The sequence below is a fragment of the Oncorhynchus mykiss genome, chromosome 16, assembly GCF_057628025.1.
Source record: "Oncorhynchus mykiss isolate SJ-2025 chromosome 16, ASM5762802v1, whole genome shotgun sequence".
Classification (NCBI taxonomy): Eukaryota; Metazoa; Chordata; class Actinopteri; order Salmoniformes; family Salmonidae; genus Oncorhynchus; species Oncorhynchus mykiss.
Window position 1 is genome coordinate 43,597,762 of NC_143037.1, and position 19,739 is coordinate 43,617,500.

At 46.6% G+C, this 19,739-nt stretch overlaps 1 protein-coding gene across 1 annotated transcript in view; it reads left to right on the plus strand.

The window, feature by feature from the left end:
• Window positions 1-6,702: 6,702 nt before the first annotated feature.
• LOC110491976 (receptor tyrosine-protein kinase erbB-3) overlaps window positions 6,703-19,739 on the plus strand; it is a 29,889-nt gene continuing 16,852 nt past the window's right edge. The window contains exons 1-8 of the mRNA XM_036946885.2: window positions 6,703-7,593; window positions 11,828-11,982; window positions 12,155-12,341; window positions 15,062-15,196; window positions 15,644-15,706; window positions 18,951-19,069; window positions 19,437-19,578; window positions 19,705-19,739. The exon at window positions 19,705-19,739 is cut by the window's right edge and continues 79 nt beyond it. Coding sequence (XP_036802780.2) covers window positions 7,515-7,593; window positions 11,828-11,982; window positions 12,155-12,341; window positions 15,062-15,196; window positions 15,644-15,706; window positions 18,951-19,069; window positions 19,437-19,578; window positions 19,705-19,739 — 915 coding nt within the window. The 5' untranslated portion in view covers window positions 6,703-7,514. The remainder of the gene's footprint in view (window positions 7,594-11,827; window positions 11,983-12,154; window positions 12,342-15,061; window positions 15,197-15,643; window positions 15,707-18,950; window positions 19,070-19,436; window positions 19,579-19,704) is intronic.

A 19,739-nucleotide genomic window follows, 5' to 3' on the forward strand; every position in this document is an offset into this window, starting at 1 on the left:
GTTTCCACCCCCCTCCAGTTGTCGCCCATCTTACCCATTATCCCCTGTGTATTTATACCTGTGTTCTCTGTTTGTCCGTTACCAGTTTGTCAAGTCAACAGTCTCTCTTTTTCTCACCCTCCTGGTTTTGACCCTTGCCTGTCCTGACTCTTAGCCCGCCTACCTGACCACTCTGCCTGCACTGACCCTGAACCTGCCTGCCGACCTGTACCTTTGCCCCACTTCTGGATTATTGACCTCTGTCTGCCTTGACCTGTCTATTGCCTGCCCCTTACTATTCCTGATAGTAAGAACTGACCATGACTGACCCAGCAGACCCGGGCCAGCTGAGCAATGCCATCTCCACCCAGGGAGCCACCATTGGTATACATGAGGAATTGCTTCGTGGCCTTGTGGAGGGGGTCCAAATGTTGGCTGAACTCCATGACCAGGCATTGGACAGTTTGCTGGAGGAATTCCACGTGTTGTCTGGGAGGTCGCCTACCACGGTGGTAACCCCACAGCTCCTCAGCGAGTCAGCTGCTAGCAGCGCCGTCTCATCGGTCACTCCACCTTCTCAGGAGCCCCGCTTACCTCCTCCAGAACGTTTCAATGGAGAGCCGAGCACCTGTCGGGCATTTCTAGCTCATTGTGCCCTTGTCTTCGAGCTTGAGCCCTCCTCCTTCCCCTCGGATTGCTTTAAGATAGCCTACCTCATCACGCTGATGTCCAAGTGGGCTCTCACCTGGGTTACTGCTATGTGGGAACAACAGCCGGCCATATGCGCTAGTCCGGAGGGGTTCATGGGAGAAGTGAGGAAGGTTTTTAATGTCCCTTTCTCTGGGCGCGAGGCCACCCGGAAGCTAATCGAGCATCGGCAGGGCTGGATGAATTTCTGCACGTGGAGAGTGCTTGGAATCAAGAGGCACTGTTTGATATGTTCCTGCATGTTGTCTCGGACGAGTTCAAGGATGAGCTTGCAGCTTGGAGTTACCTATGGAGCTCGATGCCCTCATCGCTTTGACCATCCGTATCGATGGTCAATTACAGTAACGACAGAGTGAGAGGAAATTGGATTTCGCTCGCACGCCCAGGGATCCCACCTTGCCTTCGAGTCATCCCGGAAGCTCCCGATGGTCTTGTTGCCGAGAGTACCCAAGGCTTCCCGACCTGCCCTGAGGGCTGCCGAAGACGGCCGAGTAGCAGCTTCCTGAGCTAATGCCACTAAGCAGAGCTGGGCTGTCGCCAGCGGAAAGGCAATACAGAATCGACACAAAGAGTTGCCTGTGTTGCGGGACTCTTGGTCATTTTGTGTCCTCTTGTCCTTTAAAAAAAACAGGCTCACCGGTAGGAGCGAGCACTCTGGTGGGCCATATGGAGAACGTTCCTGCTTCCCTTGATTGCACCTTTTTTCATGCCATTCTGGTGTGGAGAGACCAGTCCACATCTCTCCTGGTTCTCATTGACTGTGGGGTCGACGAGAGCTTTTTGGACGCTACCCTGGAGTCCGAGCTGAACATCCACACTCAGCCCATCTCCATTCCCATGGACATTAGAGTGCTGGGCGGGCACTCTATAGGCCGAGTCACCCACAACACCACTCCCATCAACCTACATGTGTCAGTGAACCACAGCGAGGCCCTCTAGTACCTGCTCATCAAGTCCCCTCTGATTCCTGTGATATCGGGATTCTCCTGGCTCCAGCAACACAATCCCCTCATTAACTACTGGTGCCATCATGGGTTGTAGCCCGTTCTGCCACGCCCATTGCCTGAAGCCAGCACAACCCGCCCCGGGACGTCTTCCTGGGGGCTCGGAAGGTGCTCCGGACCTTTCCACCATTCCCGCGGTTTACCAGAACCTCTGGAAGGTGTTCAGCAAGGCCCAGGCCACTTCGCTCCCTCAGCGCCGACCTTATGACTGCAGGATTGACCTTCTCCCTAGCACGACTCTGCACCGGGGACGACTATCGAGATCAGAGACCAAGGCGATGGAGACTTACATTGGGGACTCCCTTGCTGCAGGATTCATCTGTCCTTCTTCTTCTCCCGCCGGTGCAGCGTTCTTCTTTGTGGAGAAGAAGCACAAGACCCATGCATTGACTACCGGGGGCTCCACGACATAACGGTGAAGAACCGCTACTCGCTACCATTCATCTACACGGCCTTTGAGCCGCTCCAGGGGGCTACCGTGTTTTCCAAGCTGGATCTATGGACCGCCTACCACCTGGTGCGGATGCGGGAAGGCAACGATTGGAAGATCGCCTTCAACATGGCCAGCGGTCACTACGAGTATCTCCGCGACATGTTGAACCGGTTCGTCTTTTTCTACCTAGATGACATCCTCATCTTCTCTGCGCCTTCTTCTCCCACTGCCTCAACGCCACGGAAAGGAATTACGATGTGGGGAATCGTGAGCTTCTCGCAGTGAAGCTGGCGTTGGAGGAATGGAGGCACTGGCTGGAGGGGGCGGAACACCCATTCATCGTGTGGACCAACCACAAGAACCTGGAGTATCTCTGCACTGCCAAGCGCCTCAACTCCAGGCAAGCCAGATGGGCCCTGCTGTTCACACGGTTCAACTTCTCCTTCTCGTACCGTTCGGGATCCAAGAATGTCAAGCCGGATGCACTGTCCCACCACTATAGTCCCAACCGTACCACCCTGGAGCTCGAGACCATCCTTCCCACCTCGTGCCAGGTGACGGCACTCAACTGGGGTATAGGGAAACAGGTCCGGGAGGCACAGCAGTCCCAGCCAAAACCTGGGTGGGGCCTGATAATCGAATGTTTGTGCCTGACACTGGACCCTGGCCTTTGTGCGACAACGCTTTTGGTGGCCTACGATGGTTCTGGATATCGCTGCAATTGTCTCCGCCTGCAAGGTCAGTGCTCAGAATTAGACTTCTCGACAAGCCCTGGCTGGTCTTTTGCAACCACTGCCTGTCCCTCACCATCCCTGGTCCCACATATCCCTGCATTTTGTCACGGGTCTGAGGGCAACATTGCAATCCTGACTGTGGTTGACCAGTTTTCCAAGGCCGCTCACTTCATTCCTCTCCCCAAACTACCCTCGGCCAAGGAGACAGCTCAGCTCATGGTGCAGCACGTCTTCCGGATCCATGGACTGCCCGTGGAAATGGTCTCCAACCGGGGCCTCAGTTCTTGTCCGGTTCTGGAAGGCATTCTGTGACCTCATTGGGTTGTCACGCCAGTCTGTCCTCTTGGTTTCAGTCCAATGGCCAGTCGGAGTGAGCCAACCAAGAGCTTGAGACTACTCTGCGCTGCCTGGTCTCCACCAACCCCACCTCCTGGAGCCAGCAGTTGGTGTGGGTTGAGTACGCCCGCAACACCCTTCCCTGCTCTGTCACGGGCTTATCTCCGTTTGAGTGTTCCCTGGAATATCAGCCCCTGCTCTTCCCCGAGCCGGAGGAAGAGTTCGGTGTACCTTCTGCCCAGATGTTTGTCCGCCACTGTCGTCATACCTGGAGGAGAGCCCGGTCGGCCCTCCTCAAGACCACCTCCAGGTATCGATGACAAGCGGATCGCCATCAGATCCCGGCTCCCCAGTATCGTCTCGGGCAGAAGGTACGGCTATCCACCTGGGATCTGCCCCTCCGATTGGAATCCTGCAAACTCTCCCCCTGGTTTATCAGCCCATTTCCCATCTCCAAGATTATTAGCCCCTCTGTCTATTGCCAGCCCCTGAATATTAAACCATTGTCAATTTGATGTGTCTGAATCTGGGTCTTACCTTGATTCCTGATAGTCACAATATATTTTACAATTGTTATCTTTTGTTTGTTTTTAATCCCAACCTTTAGCTACCCTCAACCCCTCCCACCTATCTCTGAAGACCATCCATTTGGATTTCTATTTGCCATATATTTAACTGTGCTGTTTAAAAATGTTCTGAACCTCAGTACATTTTACGGACACAGTATATTGTACATTAGTTATCTTGTCTCAGGAGTGGCACAGCAGTCTAAGACACTGAATCGCAGTGTTAGAGGTGTCACTACAGACCCGGGTTTGATCCCGGGCTGTATCACAACCGGCCGTGATCAGGAGTCCCATAGGGCAATCAGGAGTCCCCATTGGCCCAGCATTGTCCGGGTTAGGGGAGGGTTTGGCCGGGGGGGTTTTACAAGAAGGCCGTCATTGTAAATAATAATTTGTTCTTAACTGACTTGCCTAGTAAAATAAATAGTTGTTTTTAGTCCCACCCTTCAGCTCCACTCAATCCCTCCCATCTATCTCTTAACACCATCTATTTTTTATTTGTATTTGCCATATCTTTTTCGACTGTGCTGTGATGTATCTTCTATGGATTCCTAATATTCTGAACAGGTCACTCTGTATATTCTATTGAGTCTGTAGAAACAAAATTTGAACTAAAAGGTACACCATATTAAAAGGGATGGCTTAAGATACATGTACTGAAAACCAGTGGTGGTCAATGCCATTTTTTTTATGAGCATGGCCTTTTATTCTATTACTGCATATTGGATGACTGTCATTCATATTCCATTCACCCAGCTCAATGTAACATTGATGGGTTTAGGCTACTACATGATACTCTAATTGTCCCTGTACCCTTAATGAGGTTGCTTACGAATTTAAGTATACATTGTAGGTTCACAGGTCGAGAGAAAAATATAAATAATCAAGGTGACAGACAGTGACACATTCAATACCGCCTCGCACACTCTTTCCTGCATCATTAATCCAACATTTACAAATGAGAGTTTCTATTGGACAAATTCAGGTATGTTTTTCCACGTTTGGTTACGTTTGCTTCCGTTAAGAAAAGTTTTTCAACAGAATCGGCAGTTCACTTTCATAGCAGCCACATACAAACAGCATGATTTCTTTGCTCATTGTATAATTCCTTCTCACATCTACACGCTCTCGTCCACTCACCTTTTCCGTTTGATTGTGGACTTCAGTTCACAAATACAACAGCTGTCAGTGACCAGGCGGAAAAACCTTTCCAAGCCAAACCTTCATAACTTAACCACTAACCGCTACACACAGTCTACATCGTTGTCACCATATTAGCTAACGTCATAGTCAACATAGCTGCTAGAACTCACGCGCTTGTAAATCCGCTACAATCATGCAGTACAGTGTACAGCAAGCAGTTTAGCAGTTCGACGGTGGGCCCGTCGAAAGTGAGAACAAAAATACAAGGAAATATTACTATCTCTCTCTCCCCCTCTGTTACTTCTCCTTCATTTTTGAAGAAATGAATTTATTCAAAACTGTTCAACTATTGTTATTTTCTCTATAGCTAGCTGTCCTTTGCCTACACCATGGTGCTACCCCAGAGATTGCTGTTGAGGCTACTGTAGACCTTCATTGCAAAAAGGTACGTTTTATTAAATTATTTCTCGACGTGAATATATATTTAGTATAGTGTTATCTAAAAATGATCCATTTTTTTAGGTTTCACTATTTTTAATTTTACGAAATTATCTGAGGAGGATGGTCCTCCCCTTCCTCCTCTGAGGAGCCTCCACTGCTGAAAACTCTATTGAATGAAAACTCCACAAGAAAATCTCTTGGCCAGCAAGTGAGAGGGTTTTCAGCAGTTGAATTACATTTATTCAGAGTGCACAAGGGAACCACACCTGCAAAGCCCGTTATGCACCTTCATAAGGTAAGTCTGAATACCAACTACTGAGAATTGCCTAGGAAAGGCGTAATTTCCTATGTCAGAATCGGGCCCTGAGAAAAATGGGAAATGGTCACATCCTGCAGCCACTAGATGGATCCACTATTCAAATTGTCAAATTACTTTAAAGTAAACATGTTTGTTTGAATAAAAATAAGATACTATGTTTACACGTTTTTTAAACAAATCTATAAATACCGTAAAAGTGTCTATATACACCAGAAGTTTGGGGTCACATTTTTGGTTCCATTAAAATAACATCAAAAACAGTGTACATTTTGTAAGTGACTATTGTAGCTGGAAACGGCAGATTTTTTATGGAATATCTACATAGGTGGCCTTAGACTAGTTGAGAATCTGGAGCATCAGCATTTGTGGGTTCAATTACAGGCTCAAAATAGTCAGAAACAAAGACCTTTCTTCTGAAACTCGTCAGTCTATTCTTGTTCTGTATAACTCGTGTACATCAGTCAAATGCCACTGTTCCTACACATTTTCAACCTACTATGCTTTGTCTAAGTGTGTGAATATATCTTTACATCAGCTCATCTATAGTCCCTCATTATGGAAACGGAAATAACAACACTGTGTTACATATTCATCACAACCAGCTATTGATTTCCTGTGAAGTTAGCTGCTCTCTTTTCAGAGTGTCACATGCCATGGAATGTTGGCCCTGTTCTGTGTTCTGTGTTGTGTGTTCTGTGTTCCCTTCTGTAGCATAGATTCTATGTTCTGGGTTTGGGATCAGATGTCACTTGACCATTTGACAATGATGCCATTGTGACAGGCTACTCCATACGTATCAAAGCAGCACTGATTAACCAGTTGACAGGGCTGGAGAACAATACTGCCCTTCACTGCATAGAGACAGCACAGCCTCTTAGACCCTAACCCTGACACTGAATGAAAGTAACACTGGTCCCATCCCAAATACTCTACATGGAACAAAGCTTAGCATGCTTCCCGAAACTATATAAGAACTGTATTTAGCATAATCCTAAACGTGGGTACCACGTTTAGGATTATGCTAAATACAGTTCTTATATAGTTTCGGGAAACATGCTAAGCTTTTCTTAAGATGTATTTTCATGGATAAGCAAGTAGTTGTTATTAGCCTACACTTGTTATTATTCTCCCCAATTTGAGTAACTGAATGTCTGTGTAAGCCTAATAATTTTAACGACAGGATTCTCCCAAGCAATAACCAGATTAAAAAACGGATCCATCAACTGGTTTATTCCATTACTATAATAAGCTTATTTACTGTGATATGACTTACACAATTGTCTATATATGGTTGTTTTCATATAATTGTGTATCAGATGAATCCTTGACCTTTTTTATTCGTTGCAAATATTCTGGTAATGTTTTACAGTAGCCACATGAAATTGATTTTCTCAGCGCTCAGAAGGAACGACCTCCGAGCGGTAAAACAAACTAATCTGGCCAATCAAGTGAGCTGTCTGGTGTGGATCACCGCTAGGGAGTGAGAGCTGAGCGTAAAAAAAAAACGAGTTCACGTTTGCCAAACTCCGAAATTGACGGACCATCTCAGAATTGTATTAAAAAAAATTGATTTTGTTTTTTGTTGTTGTTTCAAGATATTGCAACATTGTAAATTAACTTTAGGCTACGTATCCCAGTGAAAGCTGAAGTCACCGTGATACTGAAACCTGGACCTATCATCAACTGAAAGTGGACTTGGAGTCTTCTGAAAATCTATCTTGAAGCCATAATTTGCTGATCTTTATTGCCTTTAAAAACTAACGTCTCATTAACAAATCGAGGACATCTTGGGGATTAAACCGACCTGCTCGACCTGGACATGGTTATTATTGGACTGGTTTGGACCTAAACATGGACTGTTGGCAGGTGTCCGTTCTGTGTGTTATATTTATATCATGTCTACAGCACACGTCGTCTCAAACACAGGAAGGTAGGTGATTTTATGAATGGTGATATGTGCCACTAAATCAAATAGCCAAAAAATAAACTACAAACTTTGCATATAGAGTTGTAAACCAGGAAATCAATTCAGTGTGTATACTCTTTTAATCAAGCATTCTTGAATTGTTTTGATAATTTTCATGAGAATGTATCACACACACGTTTGTTTTACTATCCTTGATTCCCATTCAAAATCCTATTTTCCATAACCCCTACTCCTACTCCTGAACTCTTAACCTAACACTAACCTTAACCTTAAAACTAAACCTAACTCCTAACCCTAACCCTAGTTGTAACCCTAATCCTAAACCTAACCCCTAAGCCTAAAATAGCCATTTTCCTTGTGGGGACCGGCAAAATGTCCCCACTGGTCCAAATTGTCCTTGTTTTACTATCCTAGACTTCTGGTACCCACAAGGATAGTAAAACCAAACCACACACACACACACACGCACGCGCAAACAAACAAAAGTCTATTTCTCAAGAGGTTACATTCCTGTTCCCAAAGTTTGGTTTGGTTTATTCGGATCCCCAATAGCAGCAGCTATTCTTCCTGGGGCTCACACAAAAACATAAAACACCCCAAGTAAACAAAACACTGATACACTGTTTACTGTTCTTTTCCCCGTTTCACTTGAGGGGATGTGTCGGTCTATCTCCTGGTCTTGGTGACTGTAGATGAATCACCTGTTTGCCCTCTTGAGCCACAGTAGAGCAGAACAGTAGAGCAGAGCAGAACACCTGAACACAGCACAAGTACCTGTGGCCCTGACAGTGACAGGTCAGCATCTCCAACACTAGAACAAGTATCAGTCAAGGCTTTTGCCAGGTTGTTGCGGTGGATTCAGATGATGATACACCAAAGTGTTTTCGGTGCTGTTTCATCCACTTGAAAGTGGGAAACCCCTGGTTGGTTTCATGCAACTCATTGGATGTTTTGTGGGACGAGGACATGTCGACTCAATAAAGGTAGACAATGTCCTGTTGTGTGTAGACTATAGCAAGGTTGACTCTGCATATGCCTCATTAAGCACCTCCTGGGGGGTGTTCAGTTGACCGTTTCAGTCATTAACCAAAACCTTCTATATCCTTCTCTCTTTCTTCATCTTTCTTTCTTCATTCTCACTCTCCCGTTCTTGTTCTCTCTCTCTCTCTCTCTCTCTCTCTCTCTCTCTCTCTCTTTATATCGCTCTCTCTGTCTTTCTCTCTCTGTCGCTCTCTGTCTCTCTCTCTCTCGCTCTCTCTCTCTCTCTCTCTCAATCTCCGGTCTCTCCCCTATCTCTCTCACCCCCCCTTCCCTCTATTTTAGAGATCAGATAGCTGCTCTGTTCTTCTCAGAGGAGGGAACTTTTGCTACACTACATTACCACACTGTAATAAGCCTTTCTGATTGCAGTAATATGTCAGCCATTTAGCCAGTGCTGGCAATGTGCCACACACACAGAGCTGATATCCAGTGCCAGGGGACACAAGTGACTGAGAGTCTATTGCCCCTGTTGTAAAGGACACTGGAGGTCAATTGGCTCATTCAAATTGATGACACTTGTTGCTTTGAGTGACTGTTGGCGGTTGTTTACCAGTGAGGAGCGCTGAGTTGGGTGTATACAATAGTTGGTTGTAGTTTGTGTATTTTGCCGTTCATGTTGGAATTGAGTAGTTATTAACGCAACATCCCAATGCTCTGGTAGATAAGAGATTGTTTCATCCTTCGATGCTTTCAGCAAAATAGGAATATGTGCTTGTGTGCACGTGCATCCGTCTATATTTTACTTCCTGATGGATTTTTCCTCACTCTCTCTTTTTTTTCTGTCCAGTCCACACTCCCATCTATGTGTTTGCAGAGGGCTAAAACTGCCCTTTGAGCCCGAATCAGTGTGTGCTGTGGCTGGATTAGGTGCTTTGTGTTGTCCTTTCTAACTCCACTCCTCTTCTGGGAAAATATTTGCTCAGGACTATGTGTGAATGAGCGAGTGTACAAAGATATGGATTACCCATAGGATGTGTGTGTGTGTGTGCGTAAGTACGCGCCTATGTACGTACGTGCGCATGCATGCGTCCTTCCATGCGAGTGCGCACGCCTCCGAGACTTCTCAACATTTTAAGAGCCATCCTTGTCAACTTTCAGCTCTCCATGTATTAGTCATCCTCTGATATCATTCACAAGTTACTGATAAGAGAAGGATGAAGAGAAGGACCCGAGAAGCTGAAGTTCAGATGTAGTGATAAGGTGTTCCCATTCAATTGTGAGCTACAGCTGCCAACACAGTTGAGACAGTTGAAGGTAATGACTAATGTATTAATAAGGAAGAACAGTTTCATTTCATTGTGTCCAGTCACGCATGCAACTGCTCGGGTTGAATAGCTATGGAATAGATTTAGATTACAGTACTGTATAGTAGATTTGCTTTGTCTCCTGTGGATTGTCGACCTTTTGGGGGAAGGATATCCTTCTCAGCTATTGCGTATATGCAGATGCACAATGTGCATGCATAATGTAGCCAGAATCTGATAGAATGTGCCAATACGGTGTTGTGTGTTTCGATGCTGTTTCGATTGGAGGAGCCTTCCCTGCACATTCAGCATATGCATAGCCGCCATGAATGTGTCTGCACAACATAGAGAGATGTTGTGAGATGCAGAGCTTACACTGCACAATATCTGTGAATGTGACTGTTATAAGTGGCAAATAAGAGATGGTCTCCATGTCTCCTTCCTGCCTCTCTATCTCCCCTCCTTTGACCAGACTGGAGCTCTCCTCTCACACATGGCCTTTTGTCCCATTACCATGATCTCAGCACTGTGGGTCCTCTATCACACACACACACACACGCACACACACACACACACACACACACACACACACACACACACACACACACACACACACACACACACACACACACACACACACACACACACACACACACACACACACACAGAAGTACTATCTGTCACTGTATCACTCATCACTCTTACTTGGAGTCTGACTGGGACACACTGTTCACATTTATAGCTCAGATCTTTACAATGCTATTCTTTGTCTGGCAAGACCATGTTCCACCCCATCCACCCTCTATCAGCCTGAGGCCTGGTCCACTACATGTAGAGGGGTTATGGCCTGCACTGCTTCAAACACTGCTCCAGACAGGTTTCAGACATTTCAACAGCTATAACATCAAACACAGCTCCAGACACGTTTCAGACATATCAACAGATTTAACATCAAACACTGCTCCAGACACGTTTCAGACATATCAACCGATATAACATCAAACACAGCTCCAGACACGTTTCAGACATATCAACAGATACAACATCAAACACTGCTCCAGACACGTTTCAGACATATCAACCGATATAACATCAAACACAGCTCCAGACACATTTCAGACATATCAACCGATATAACATCAAACACAGCTCCAGACACGTTTCAGACATATCAACCGATATAACATCAAACACAGCTCCAGACACGTTTCAGACATATCAACCGATATAACATCAAACACAGCTCCAGACACGTTTCAGACATATCAACAGATATAACATCAAACACAGCTCCAGACACGTTTCAGACATATCAACAGATATAACATCAAACACTGCTCCAGACACGTTTCAGACATATCAACTGATCTAACATCAAACACAGCTACAGACACTGCTACAGACGCTTTTCAGACATATAAACAGATATAAAGTCAAACACAGCTACAGACACTGCTACAGACACGTTTCAGACATATCGACAGATCTAACATCAAACACGGCTACAGACACTGCTACAGACACGTTTCAGACATATCGACAGATCTAACATCAAACACGGCTACAGACACTGCTACAGACACGTTTCAGACATATCAACCGATCAAACATCAAACACAGCTACAGACACTGCTACAGACACGTTTCAGACATATCAACCGATCAAACATCAAACACAGCTACAGACACTGCTACAGACACGTTTCAGACATATCAATGCACAAAAACATCAGACAAAGTGTCAATAGATTATTCATCACAATTATAGATCCCTCATCAACGTGATGAATCCAAATGTCCAGGTACACTAAATCTGTTGAGCACATTGTGACATAAGTATTTGTAGAAAAGTGCTATGGAATTTGACCGATTCCTTATATGAACAACTCTGACAACAAACCGTCTGTCGTCTGACAACAAACCGTCCTTCTTCCCTGTGTGTGTTTCCTCAGTGGTGTGTCCTGGTACCCAGAATGGGCTGAGCTCCACAGGATCTCAGGAGAACCAGTACAACCTGATCAAGGACCGCTACACAGGCTGCGAGATCATTATGGGTAACCTGGAGATCACTCAGATAGAGGCTGACTGGGACTTCTCCTTCCTAGGGGTGAGAGAGCAGCCATTTTGTTCTATTCTCTGTTCTTGTTCTTGTTCTTGTTTTTGTTGTTGTCTTCTTCTTCTTCTAGTCCATGAGACATGTCCATGAGGCCTCCGTTGGTAATCGAGGTAATCTGTTAATGTGACTGTCTCTAACCTTATTCTAACTCCTGTCCCTCCAGACCATCAGAGAGGTAACGGGCTACATCCTAATCGCCATGAACCACTTCAGACGGCTGCCTCTGGAACAGCTGCGGGTGATCCGTGGTAACAGCCTGTACGACCGGGGCTTCGCCCTCTCTGTGTTCCTCAACTACCCCAAGCAGGGCTCCAATGGACTGCAGCACCTGGGACTCACACACCTCACCGGTGAGGGGAGGAAGGGGTGGAGGAGAGGAGGAGGGAGTGGGTAGAGGAAGATGAGAGATGGAGAGTACAGAAGGAAAGAGTGGAGGTGAGAAGGCGGGATAGTGGATGAACTGAACCGGTGCTACCCTGGGTCAAAGAGAGAGCCAGGCAGAGTGAAGCTCCAGTACCATACGGGTCCAAAGAGGACAAGGATTTCAAGTAGGATACAAATCAAATGAAGTCAAACGTTATTTATCACATGCACTGAATACAGCTGGTGTAGACTTTATAGTGAAATGCTTGACTACGAACCTTTCTTAACAATGCTAAGTAAAAAAAAAAAAGAATGATTAAAAATAAATTGTAACTAAAAGAAGAAGAATCAAATAAAATACACAAGAATGGAGCAATATACAGGGAGTACCAGTACCAGATCAATGTGAAGCTATATACAGGGAGTACCAGCAACAAATCAATGTGGAGCTATATACAGGGAGTACCAGTACCAGATCAATGTGAAGCTATATACAGGGAGTACCAGCAACAGATCAATGTGGAGCTATATACAGGGAGTACCAGTACCAGATCAACGTGGAGCTATATACAGGGAGTACCAGTACCAGATCAATGTGGAGCTATATACAGTGAGTACCAGTACCAGATCAATGTGGAGCTATATACAGGGAGTACCAGCAACAGATCAATGTGGACCTATATACAGGGAGTACCAGTACCAGATCAACGTGGAGCTATATACAGGGAGTACCAGTACCAGATCAATATGGAGCTATATACAGGGAGTACCAGTAGCAGATCAATGTGAAGCTATATACAGGGAGTACCAGTACCAGATCAATATGGAGCTATATACAGGGAGTACCAGTACCAGATCAATGTGAAGCTATATACAGGGAGTACTAGTACCAGATCAATGTGGAGCTATATACAGGGAGTACCAGTACCAGATCAACGTGGAGCTATATACAGGGAGTACCAGTACCAGATCAATGTGGAGCTATATACAGGGAGTACCCGTACCAGATCAATGTGGAGCTACAGTATATGCAGGGAGTACCAGATCAATGTGCGAGGTACGAGGTATTGAGGTAGATATGTACATGAAGGCAGGGTAAAGTGACTAGACATCAGGATAGATCATAATAAGGTATTTGAGGTAGATATGTACACTTAGGCAGGGTAAAGTGACTAGACATCAGGATAGATAATAATAAGGTATTTGAGGTAGATATGTACATGAAGGCAGGGTAAAGTGACTAGACATCAGGATAGATGATAATAAGAGTAAAATAAAGAACAGAGTAGCAGCAGCATATGATGAGTGTAAAAGTGTGTGAGTGTATATTGTTTGAATGTGTGTTGGTATTGTGTGGGAGGGATAGTGTGGTGTGTGTGAGTGAGTGTGTATATGGTGTGTATATAAAGTCTAGTGAGCGTGCGTAGGGTAAGATAGAGTCAGTGCAGATAGTTCAGGTACCACTAATTGACTGTTTAGCGGTCTATTTAAAGTATTACCCTAAACCTAGCCCCAACCACAACCCTAACCCTAGCTTCATATCCACATCCCGGTTCAACCCTAGCCCCAACCACAACCCTAACCCTAGCTTCATATCCACATCCCGGTTCAACCCTAGCCCCAACCACAACCCTAACCCTAGCTTCATATCCACATCCCGGTTCAACCCTAGCCCCAACCACAACCCTAACCCTAGCTTCATATCCACATCCCGGTTCAACCCTAGCCCCAACCACAACCCTAACCCTAGCTTCATATCCACATCCGGGTTCAACCGTAGCCCCAACCACAACCCTAACCCTAGCTTCATATCCACATCCCGGTTCAACCCTAGCCCCAACCACAACCCTAACCCTAGCTTCATATCCACATCCCGGTTCAACCGTAGCCCCAACCACAACCATAACCCTAGCTTCATGTCCACAATCTTAGAGAGAGAACTAATAGAGTACCACTTAAATGAGGAAAAACAAAAGAGGGTGGACGGAGGAGAAATGACAGAGAGAACAGAAGAGAAGAGGATAGAATCCAGACAAGGAGGACAAACATTGTAATATGTGTAATGTGTTTGCTCTTACCAATGTGGAAAGTGGAATAGTTGAGAAGACACTATGTGGTGTATCGAGTGTGTGGGAGGCAGTAGCTAGGAATCTCTTGGGGTTACTGTAGTACACCACACCCTTAGTGTGCAGACAGGTGTGTAGTGTAGCATGGCGAGGGGGTGAGGAGGTGGGGTGGGGGGGTGGGGGGTTTGGGATGAAGGAGGATTGATGGTGAAGACCTGATTAATAATTATGTGTGCATCCCAAATGGAAACCTAATTACCTTTATAAAGCATAGGTTCTGTTCAAAAGTAGTGCACCACATAGGGAATATATAAGGAATCATTCACCATTTGGGACGCTACCCATACTGTGAAAGCAGCATTTCCAGTATTACCGACGACACAGGGTTTCACCTTCAGTTGTATCTGTGTGCTTGTGTACATGTGTCTAACATCTTACACAAACCCTCCAGCTTCCCAGAGAAGAGCAGGTTCTTCCTACATGCTCCAGCAAGTCTGGGTTATTGTTTAATGTAAGGAGAGTCAAATACTGTCTCCCTGTAGAATTCCTGCCAACTAATTTCTCTCTCTCCCTCTCCCTCACCCTCTCCCCCTCTCTCTCTCACTTTCTCTCTCCCTCTCTCTTACTCGCTCTCTCTGCAGAGATTCTGGAGGGAGGCGTCCAGATCGTCCACAACAGGTTCCTGAGATATGGTCCCTCGGTGAACTGGGATGATATTGTGAGGGACAGAGATAGGGCCAATGCTCCCATTGACATCCAGTTGAACGGCGAGAGAGGTCAGTGTCTGTCCATTAGAATAGGACAAGTAGTTAGAGCTAAGACCCAAGTCATAGACTGTTCTCTCTGGTACCACAAGGCAAACGGTACCGGAACGCCAAGTCTAGGACCAAAAGGCTCCTTCACAGCTTCTACCCCCAAGCCATAAGACTGCTGAACAACTAATCAAATGGCCACCCAGACTATTTATATGGACCCCCCCCCCCCCCCCCCAGTAAGGTCTACTACACCTGTTGTATTCGGTGCATGCGACAAATAACATTTGATTTGATTTTGATTTGATTAGAGCCTGATCTGATGTATTTGCAAAATAAAAAAAGAGATCAGGATTCCGGTTGAGATTCCGAACTCTGGCTAGAGCATGAACTTTGACCTCTTTGACCGCTATTCCTGGGTGAGCCATTGGCTGCTATATCTGACTGGTAATGATGTTTCATTATCTGTAGGGCCTTGTCACCCCTCCTGTGGGGAGAACTGCTGGGGGCCTGATGAAGTGCACTGCCAGATCTGTAAGTTGATATCTGCCTGCTCTGCCTCTGAATGGTCTCTGAATGGTCTCTGGATGGTCTCCGGATGGTCTCTGAATGGTCTTTGAATGGTCTCTGAATGGTCTCTGAATGGTCTCTGGGTGGTCTCTGAATGGTCTCTGAATGGTCTCTGGATGGTCTGTGGATGGTCTCTGGATGGTCTGTGGATGGTCTCTGGATGGTCTGTGGATGGTCTCTGAATGGTCTGTGAATGGTCTCTGGATGGTCTGTGGATGGTCTCTGGATAGTCTCTGGATGGTCTCTGAATGGTCTGTGAATGGTCTCTGGATGGTCTGTGGATGGTCTCTGGATAGTCTCTGGATGGTCTGTTGATGGTCTCTGGATGGTCTCTGTATGGTCTGTGAATGGTCTCTGAATGGTCTGTGAATGGTCTCTGGATGGTCTGTGGATGGTCTCTGGATGGTCTGTGGATGGTCCCTGAAGGGACTTTGAATGGTCGTTGAATGGTCTCTGGATGGTCTATGGATGGTCTGTGGATAGTCTCTGAATGGTCTGTGAATGGTCTCTGGATGGTCTGTGAATGGTCTCTGGATGGTCTGTGGATGGTCTCTGGATGGTCTGTGGATGGTCTCTGGATGGTCTGTGGATGGTCTCTGGATGGTCTCTGGATGGTCTGTGGATGGTCTCTGGATGGTCTGTGGATGGTCCCTGAAGGGACTTTGAATGGTCGTTGTATGGTCTCTGGATGGTCTATGGATGGTCTGTGGATGGTCCATGGACGGTCTCTGGATGGGCTCTGGATGGTGTCTGGATGGTCTCTGAATGGTCTTTGAATGGCCTGTGGATGGTCTGTGGATGATCTGTGGACGGTCTCTGGATGGTCTCTGGATGGTGTCTGGATGGTCTCTGAATGGTCTTTGAACGGTCTGTGAATGGTCTCTGGATGGTCTCTGGATGGTCTCTGAATGGTCTCTGAATGGTCTCTGGATGGTCTGTGGATGGTCTCTGAATGGTCTCTGGATGGTCTCTGAATGGTTTGTGGATTGTCTCTGGAGGGTCTGTGGATGGTCTTTGAATGGTCTCTGGGTGGTCTCTGAATGGTCTCTGGATGGTCTCTGAATGGTCTCTGAATGGTCTGGGAATGGTCTCTGAAAGGTCTGTGGATGGTCTGTGTATGGTCTCTGGATGGTCTCTGGATGATCTGTGGATGGTCTCTCAATGGTTTCTGGATGGTCTGTGGATGGTCTCTGAATGGTCTCTGAATGGTCTCTGGATGGTCTCTGAATGGTCTCTGGATGGTCTCTGAATGGTCTCTGGATGGTCTCTGAATGGTCTCTGGGTGGTCTTTGAATGGCCTCTGAATGGTCTCTGAATGGTTTCTGGGTGGTCTCTGAATGGTCTTTGAATGGTCTCTGGATGGTCTCTGAATGGTCTCTGGATGGTCTCTGGATAGTCTCTGGATGGTCTCTGAATGGTCTTTGAATGGTCTCTGAATGGTCTCTGAATGGTCTCTGGGTGGTCTCTGAATGGTCTCTGAATGGTCTCTGAATGGTCTCTGGATGGTCTGTGGATGGTCTCTGGATGGTCTGTGGATGGTCTCTGGATGGTCTGTGGATGGTCTCTGAATGGTCTGTGGATGGTCTCTGAATGGTCTTTGAATGGTCTGTGAATGGTCTCTGAATGGTCTGTGGATGGTCCATGGACAGTCTCTGAATGGGCTCTGGATGGTGTCTGGATGGTCTCTGAATGGTCTTTGAATGGCCTGTGGATGGTCTGTGGATGATCTGTGGACGGTCTCTGGATGGTCTCTGGATGGTGTCTGGATGGTCTCTGAATGGTCTTTGAACGGTCTGTGAATGGTCTCTGGATGGTCTCTGGATGGTCTCTGAATGGTCTCTGAATGGTCTCTGGATGGTCTGTGGATGGTCTCTGAATGGTCTCTGGATGGTCTCTGAATGGTTTGTGGATTGTCTCTGGAGGGTCTGTGGATGGTCTTTGGATGGTCTCTGGATGGTCTCTGAATGGTCTCTGGATGGTCTGTGGATGGTCTCTGAATGGTCTCTGGATGGTCTCTGAATGGTTTGTGGATTGTCTCTGAATGGTCTCTGGATGGTCTCTGAATGGTCTCTGAATGGTCTGGGAATGGTCTCTGAAAGGTCTGTGGATGGTCTGTGTATGGTCTCTGGATGGTCTCTGGATGATCTGTGGATGGTCTCTCAATGGTTTCTGGATGGTCTGTGGATGGTCTCTGAATGGTCTCTGGATGGTCTCTGAATGGTCTCTGGATGGTCTCTGAATGGTCTCTGGATGGTCTTTGAATGGCCTCTGAATGGTCTCTGAATGGTTTCTGGGTGGTCTCTGAATGGTCTTTGAATGGTCTCTGGATGGTCTCTGAATGGTCTCTGGATGGCCTCTGAATGGTCTCTGGATGGTCTCTGGATGGTCTCCGGATGGTCTCTGAATGGTCTTTGAATGGTCTCTGAATGGTCTCGGAATGGTCTCTGGGTGGTCTCTGAATGGTCTCTGAATGGTCTCTGAATGGTCTCTGGATGGTCTGTGGATGGTCTCTGAATGGTCTGTGAATGGTCTCTGGATGGTCTGTGGATGGTCTCTGGATGGTCTCTGGATGGTCTGTGGATGGTCTCTGGATGGTCTCTGAATGGTCTCTGAATGGTCTCTGTATGGTCTGTGAATGGTCTCTGAATGGTCTGTGGATGGTCTCTGAATGATCTCTGGATGGTCTGTGGATGGTCTCTGAATGGTCTCTGGATGGTCTCTGGATGGTCTGTGGATGGTCTGTGGATGGTCTTTGAAAGGTCTCTGAATGGTCTCTGGACGTCTCTGAATGGTCTCTGGACGTCTCTGAATGGGCTCTGGATGGTCTGAATGGTCTATGAATGGTCTGTGAATGGTCTGTGAATGGTCTCTGAATGGTCTTTGAATGGTCTCTGGATGGTCTGAATGGTCTTTGAATGGTCTGTGAATGGTCTCTGAATGGCCTCTGGATGGTTTCTGGATGGTCTCTAGTTGGTCTCTTAATTGTCTCTGGATGGTCTCTGGATGGTCTGTGGACGGTCTCTGGATGGTCTCTTTGGTGGTCATTCTCAATCTCTCTCTCTATCTTCTCCTTTATCTATCCCTCTCTCTATTTCCAGCTCGCTCACTCATTCACACTGTCTACTTTCTTGCCACTCTCTCTCTTTGTGGGTTGTGACATGTTGTTGGCCATACTGTCCCCTCACTAACCCTCCTCTGTCCCCCTCAGTGACGAAGACAGTGTGCGCCCCTCAGTGTAACGGTCGTTGTTTCGGGACCAGCCCCAGGGACTGCTGTCATATAGAGTGTGCAGGCGGCTGTAGTGGACCTCAGGATATGGACTGCTTTGTGAGTGATGAGTACTGCCTCTGTCTCTCTGTCTCTCTCTCGCTGTCTCTCTCTCACTGTCTCTTTCTCTCTCACTCCCTCTCTCTCTCTCTCTCTCACTCTCTCTCTGTCTGTCTCTCTCTCTGTCTCTCTCTCTCAGTCTCTCTCTCTTTTTCTCTCTCTCTCTCTGTCTCTCTCTCAATTCAATTCTCTCTCTCGATCTAAACAGCTTTAAGTGATGGAGTAGGCCTTTTAAACCTAATAAGATTGATACAGTAAAGTAGTTTGTGATTCATTCCTGTATATGTGTTTGTGTGTGTGCGCACGCATGCATGTGTATGCGCGTGTGTGTTTGTGTGTGCGTGTGTGTCTACCTCCCTACTCCCAGGCGTGCGGCCACTTCAACGACTCCAGGTCCTGTGTGCCCCAGTGTCCCCAGACTCTGATCTACAACAAGCAGACGTTTCAGATGGAGACGAACCCCAACGCCAAGTATCAGTACGGATCCATCTGTGTCTCCCACTGCCCCAGTGAGTACCCTCCCTGTGTGTGTGTATTCCATTGGTATTATAACATTCTTTCTTTTGAGTTCCGTATGTCTTACCTCCCTCCCTCCTTCCCCCCTCTCTCCTCTCTCTCTCCCCCCTCCCTCGCAGCCCACTTCGTGGTGGACGGCAGCTCCTGTGTGAGT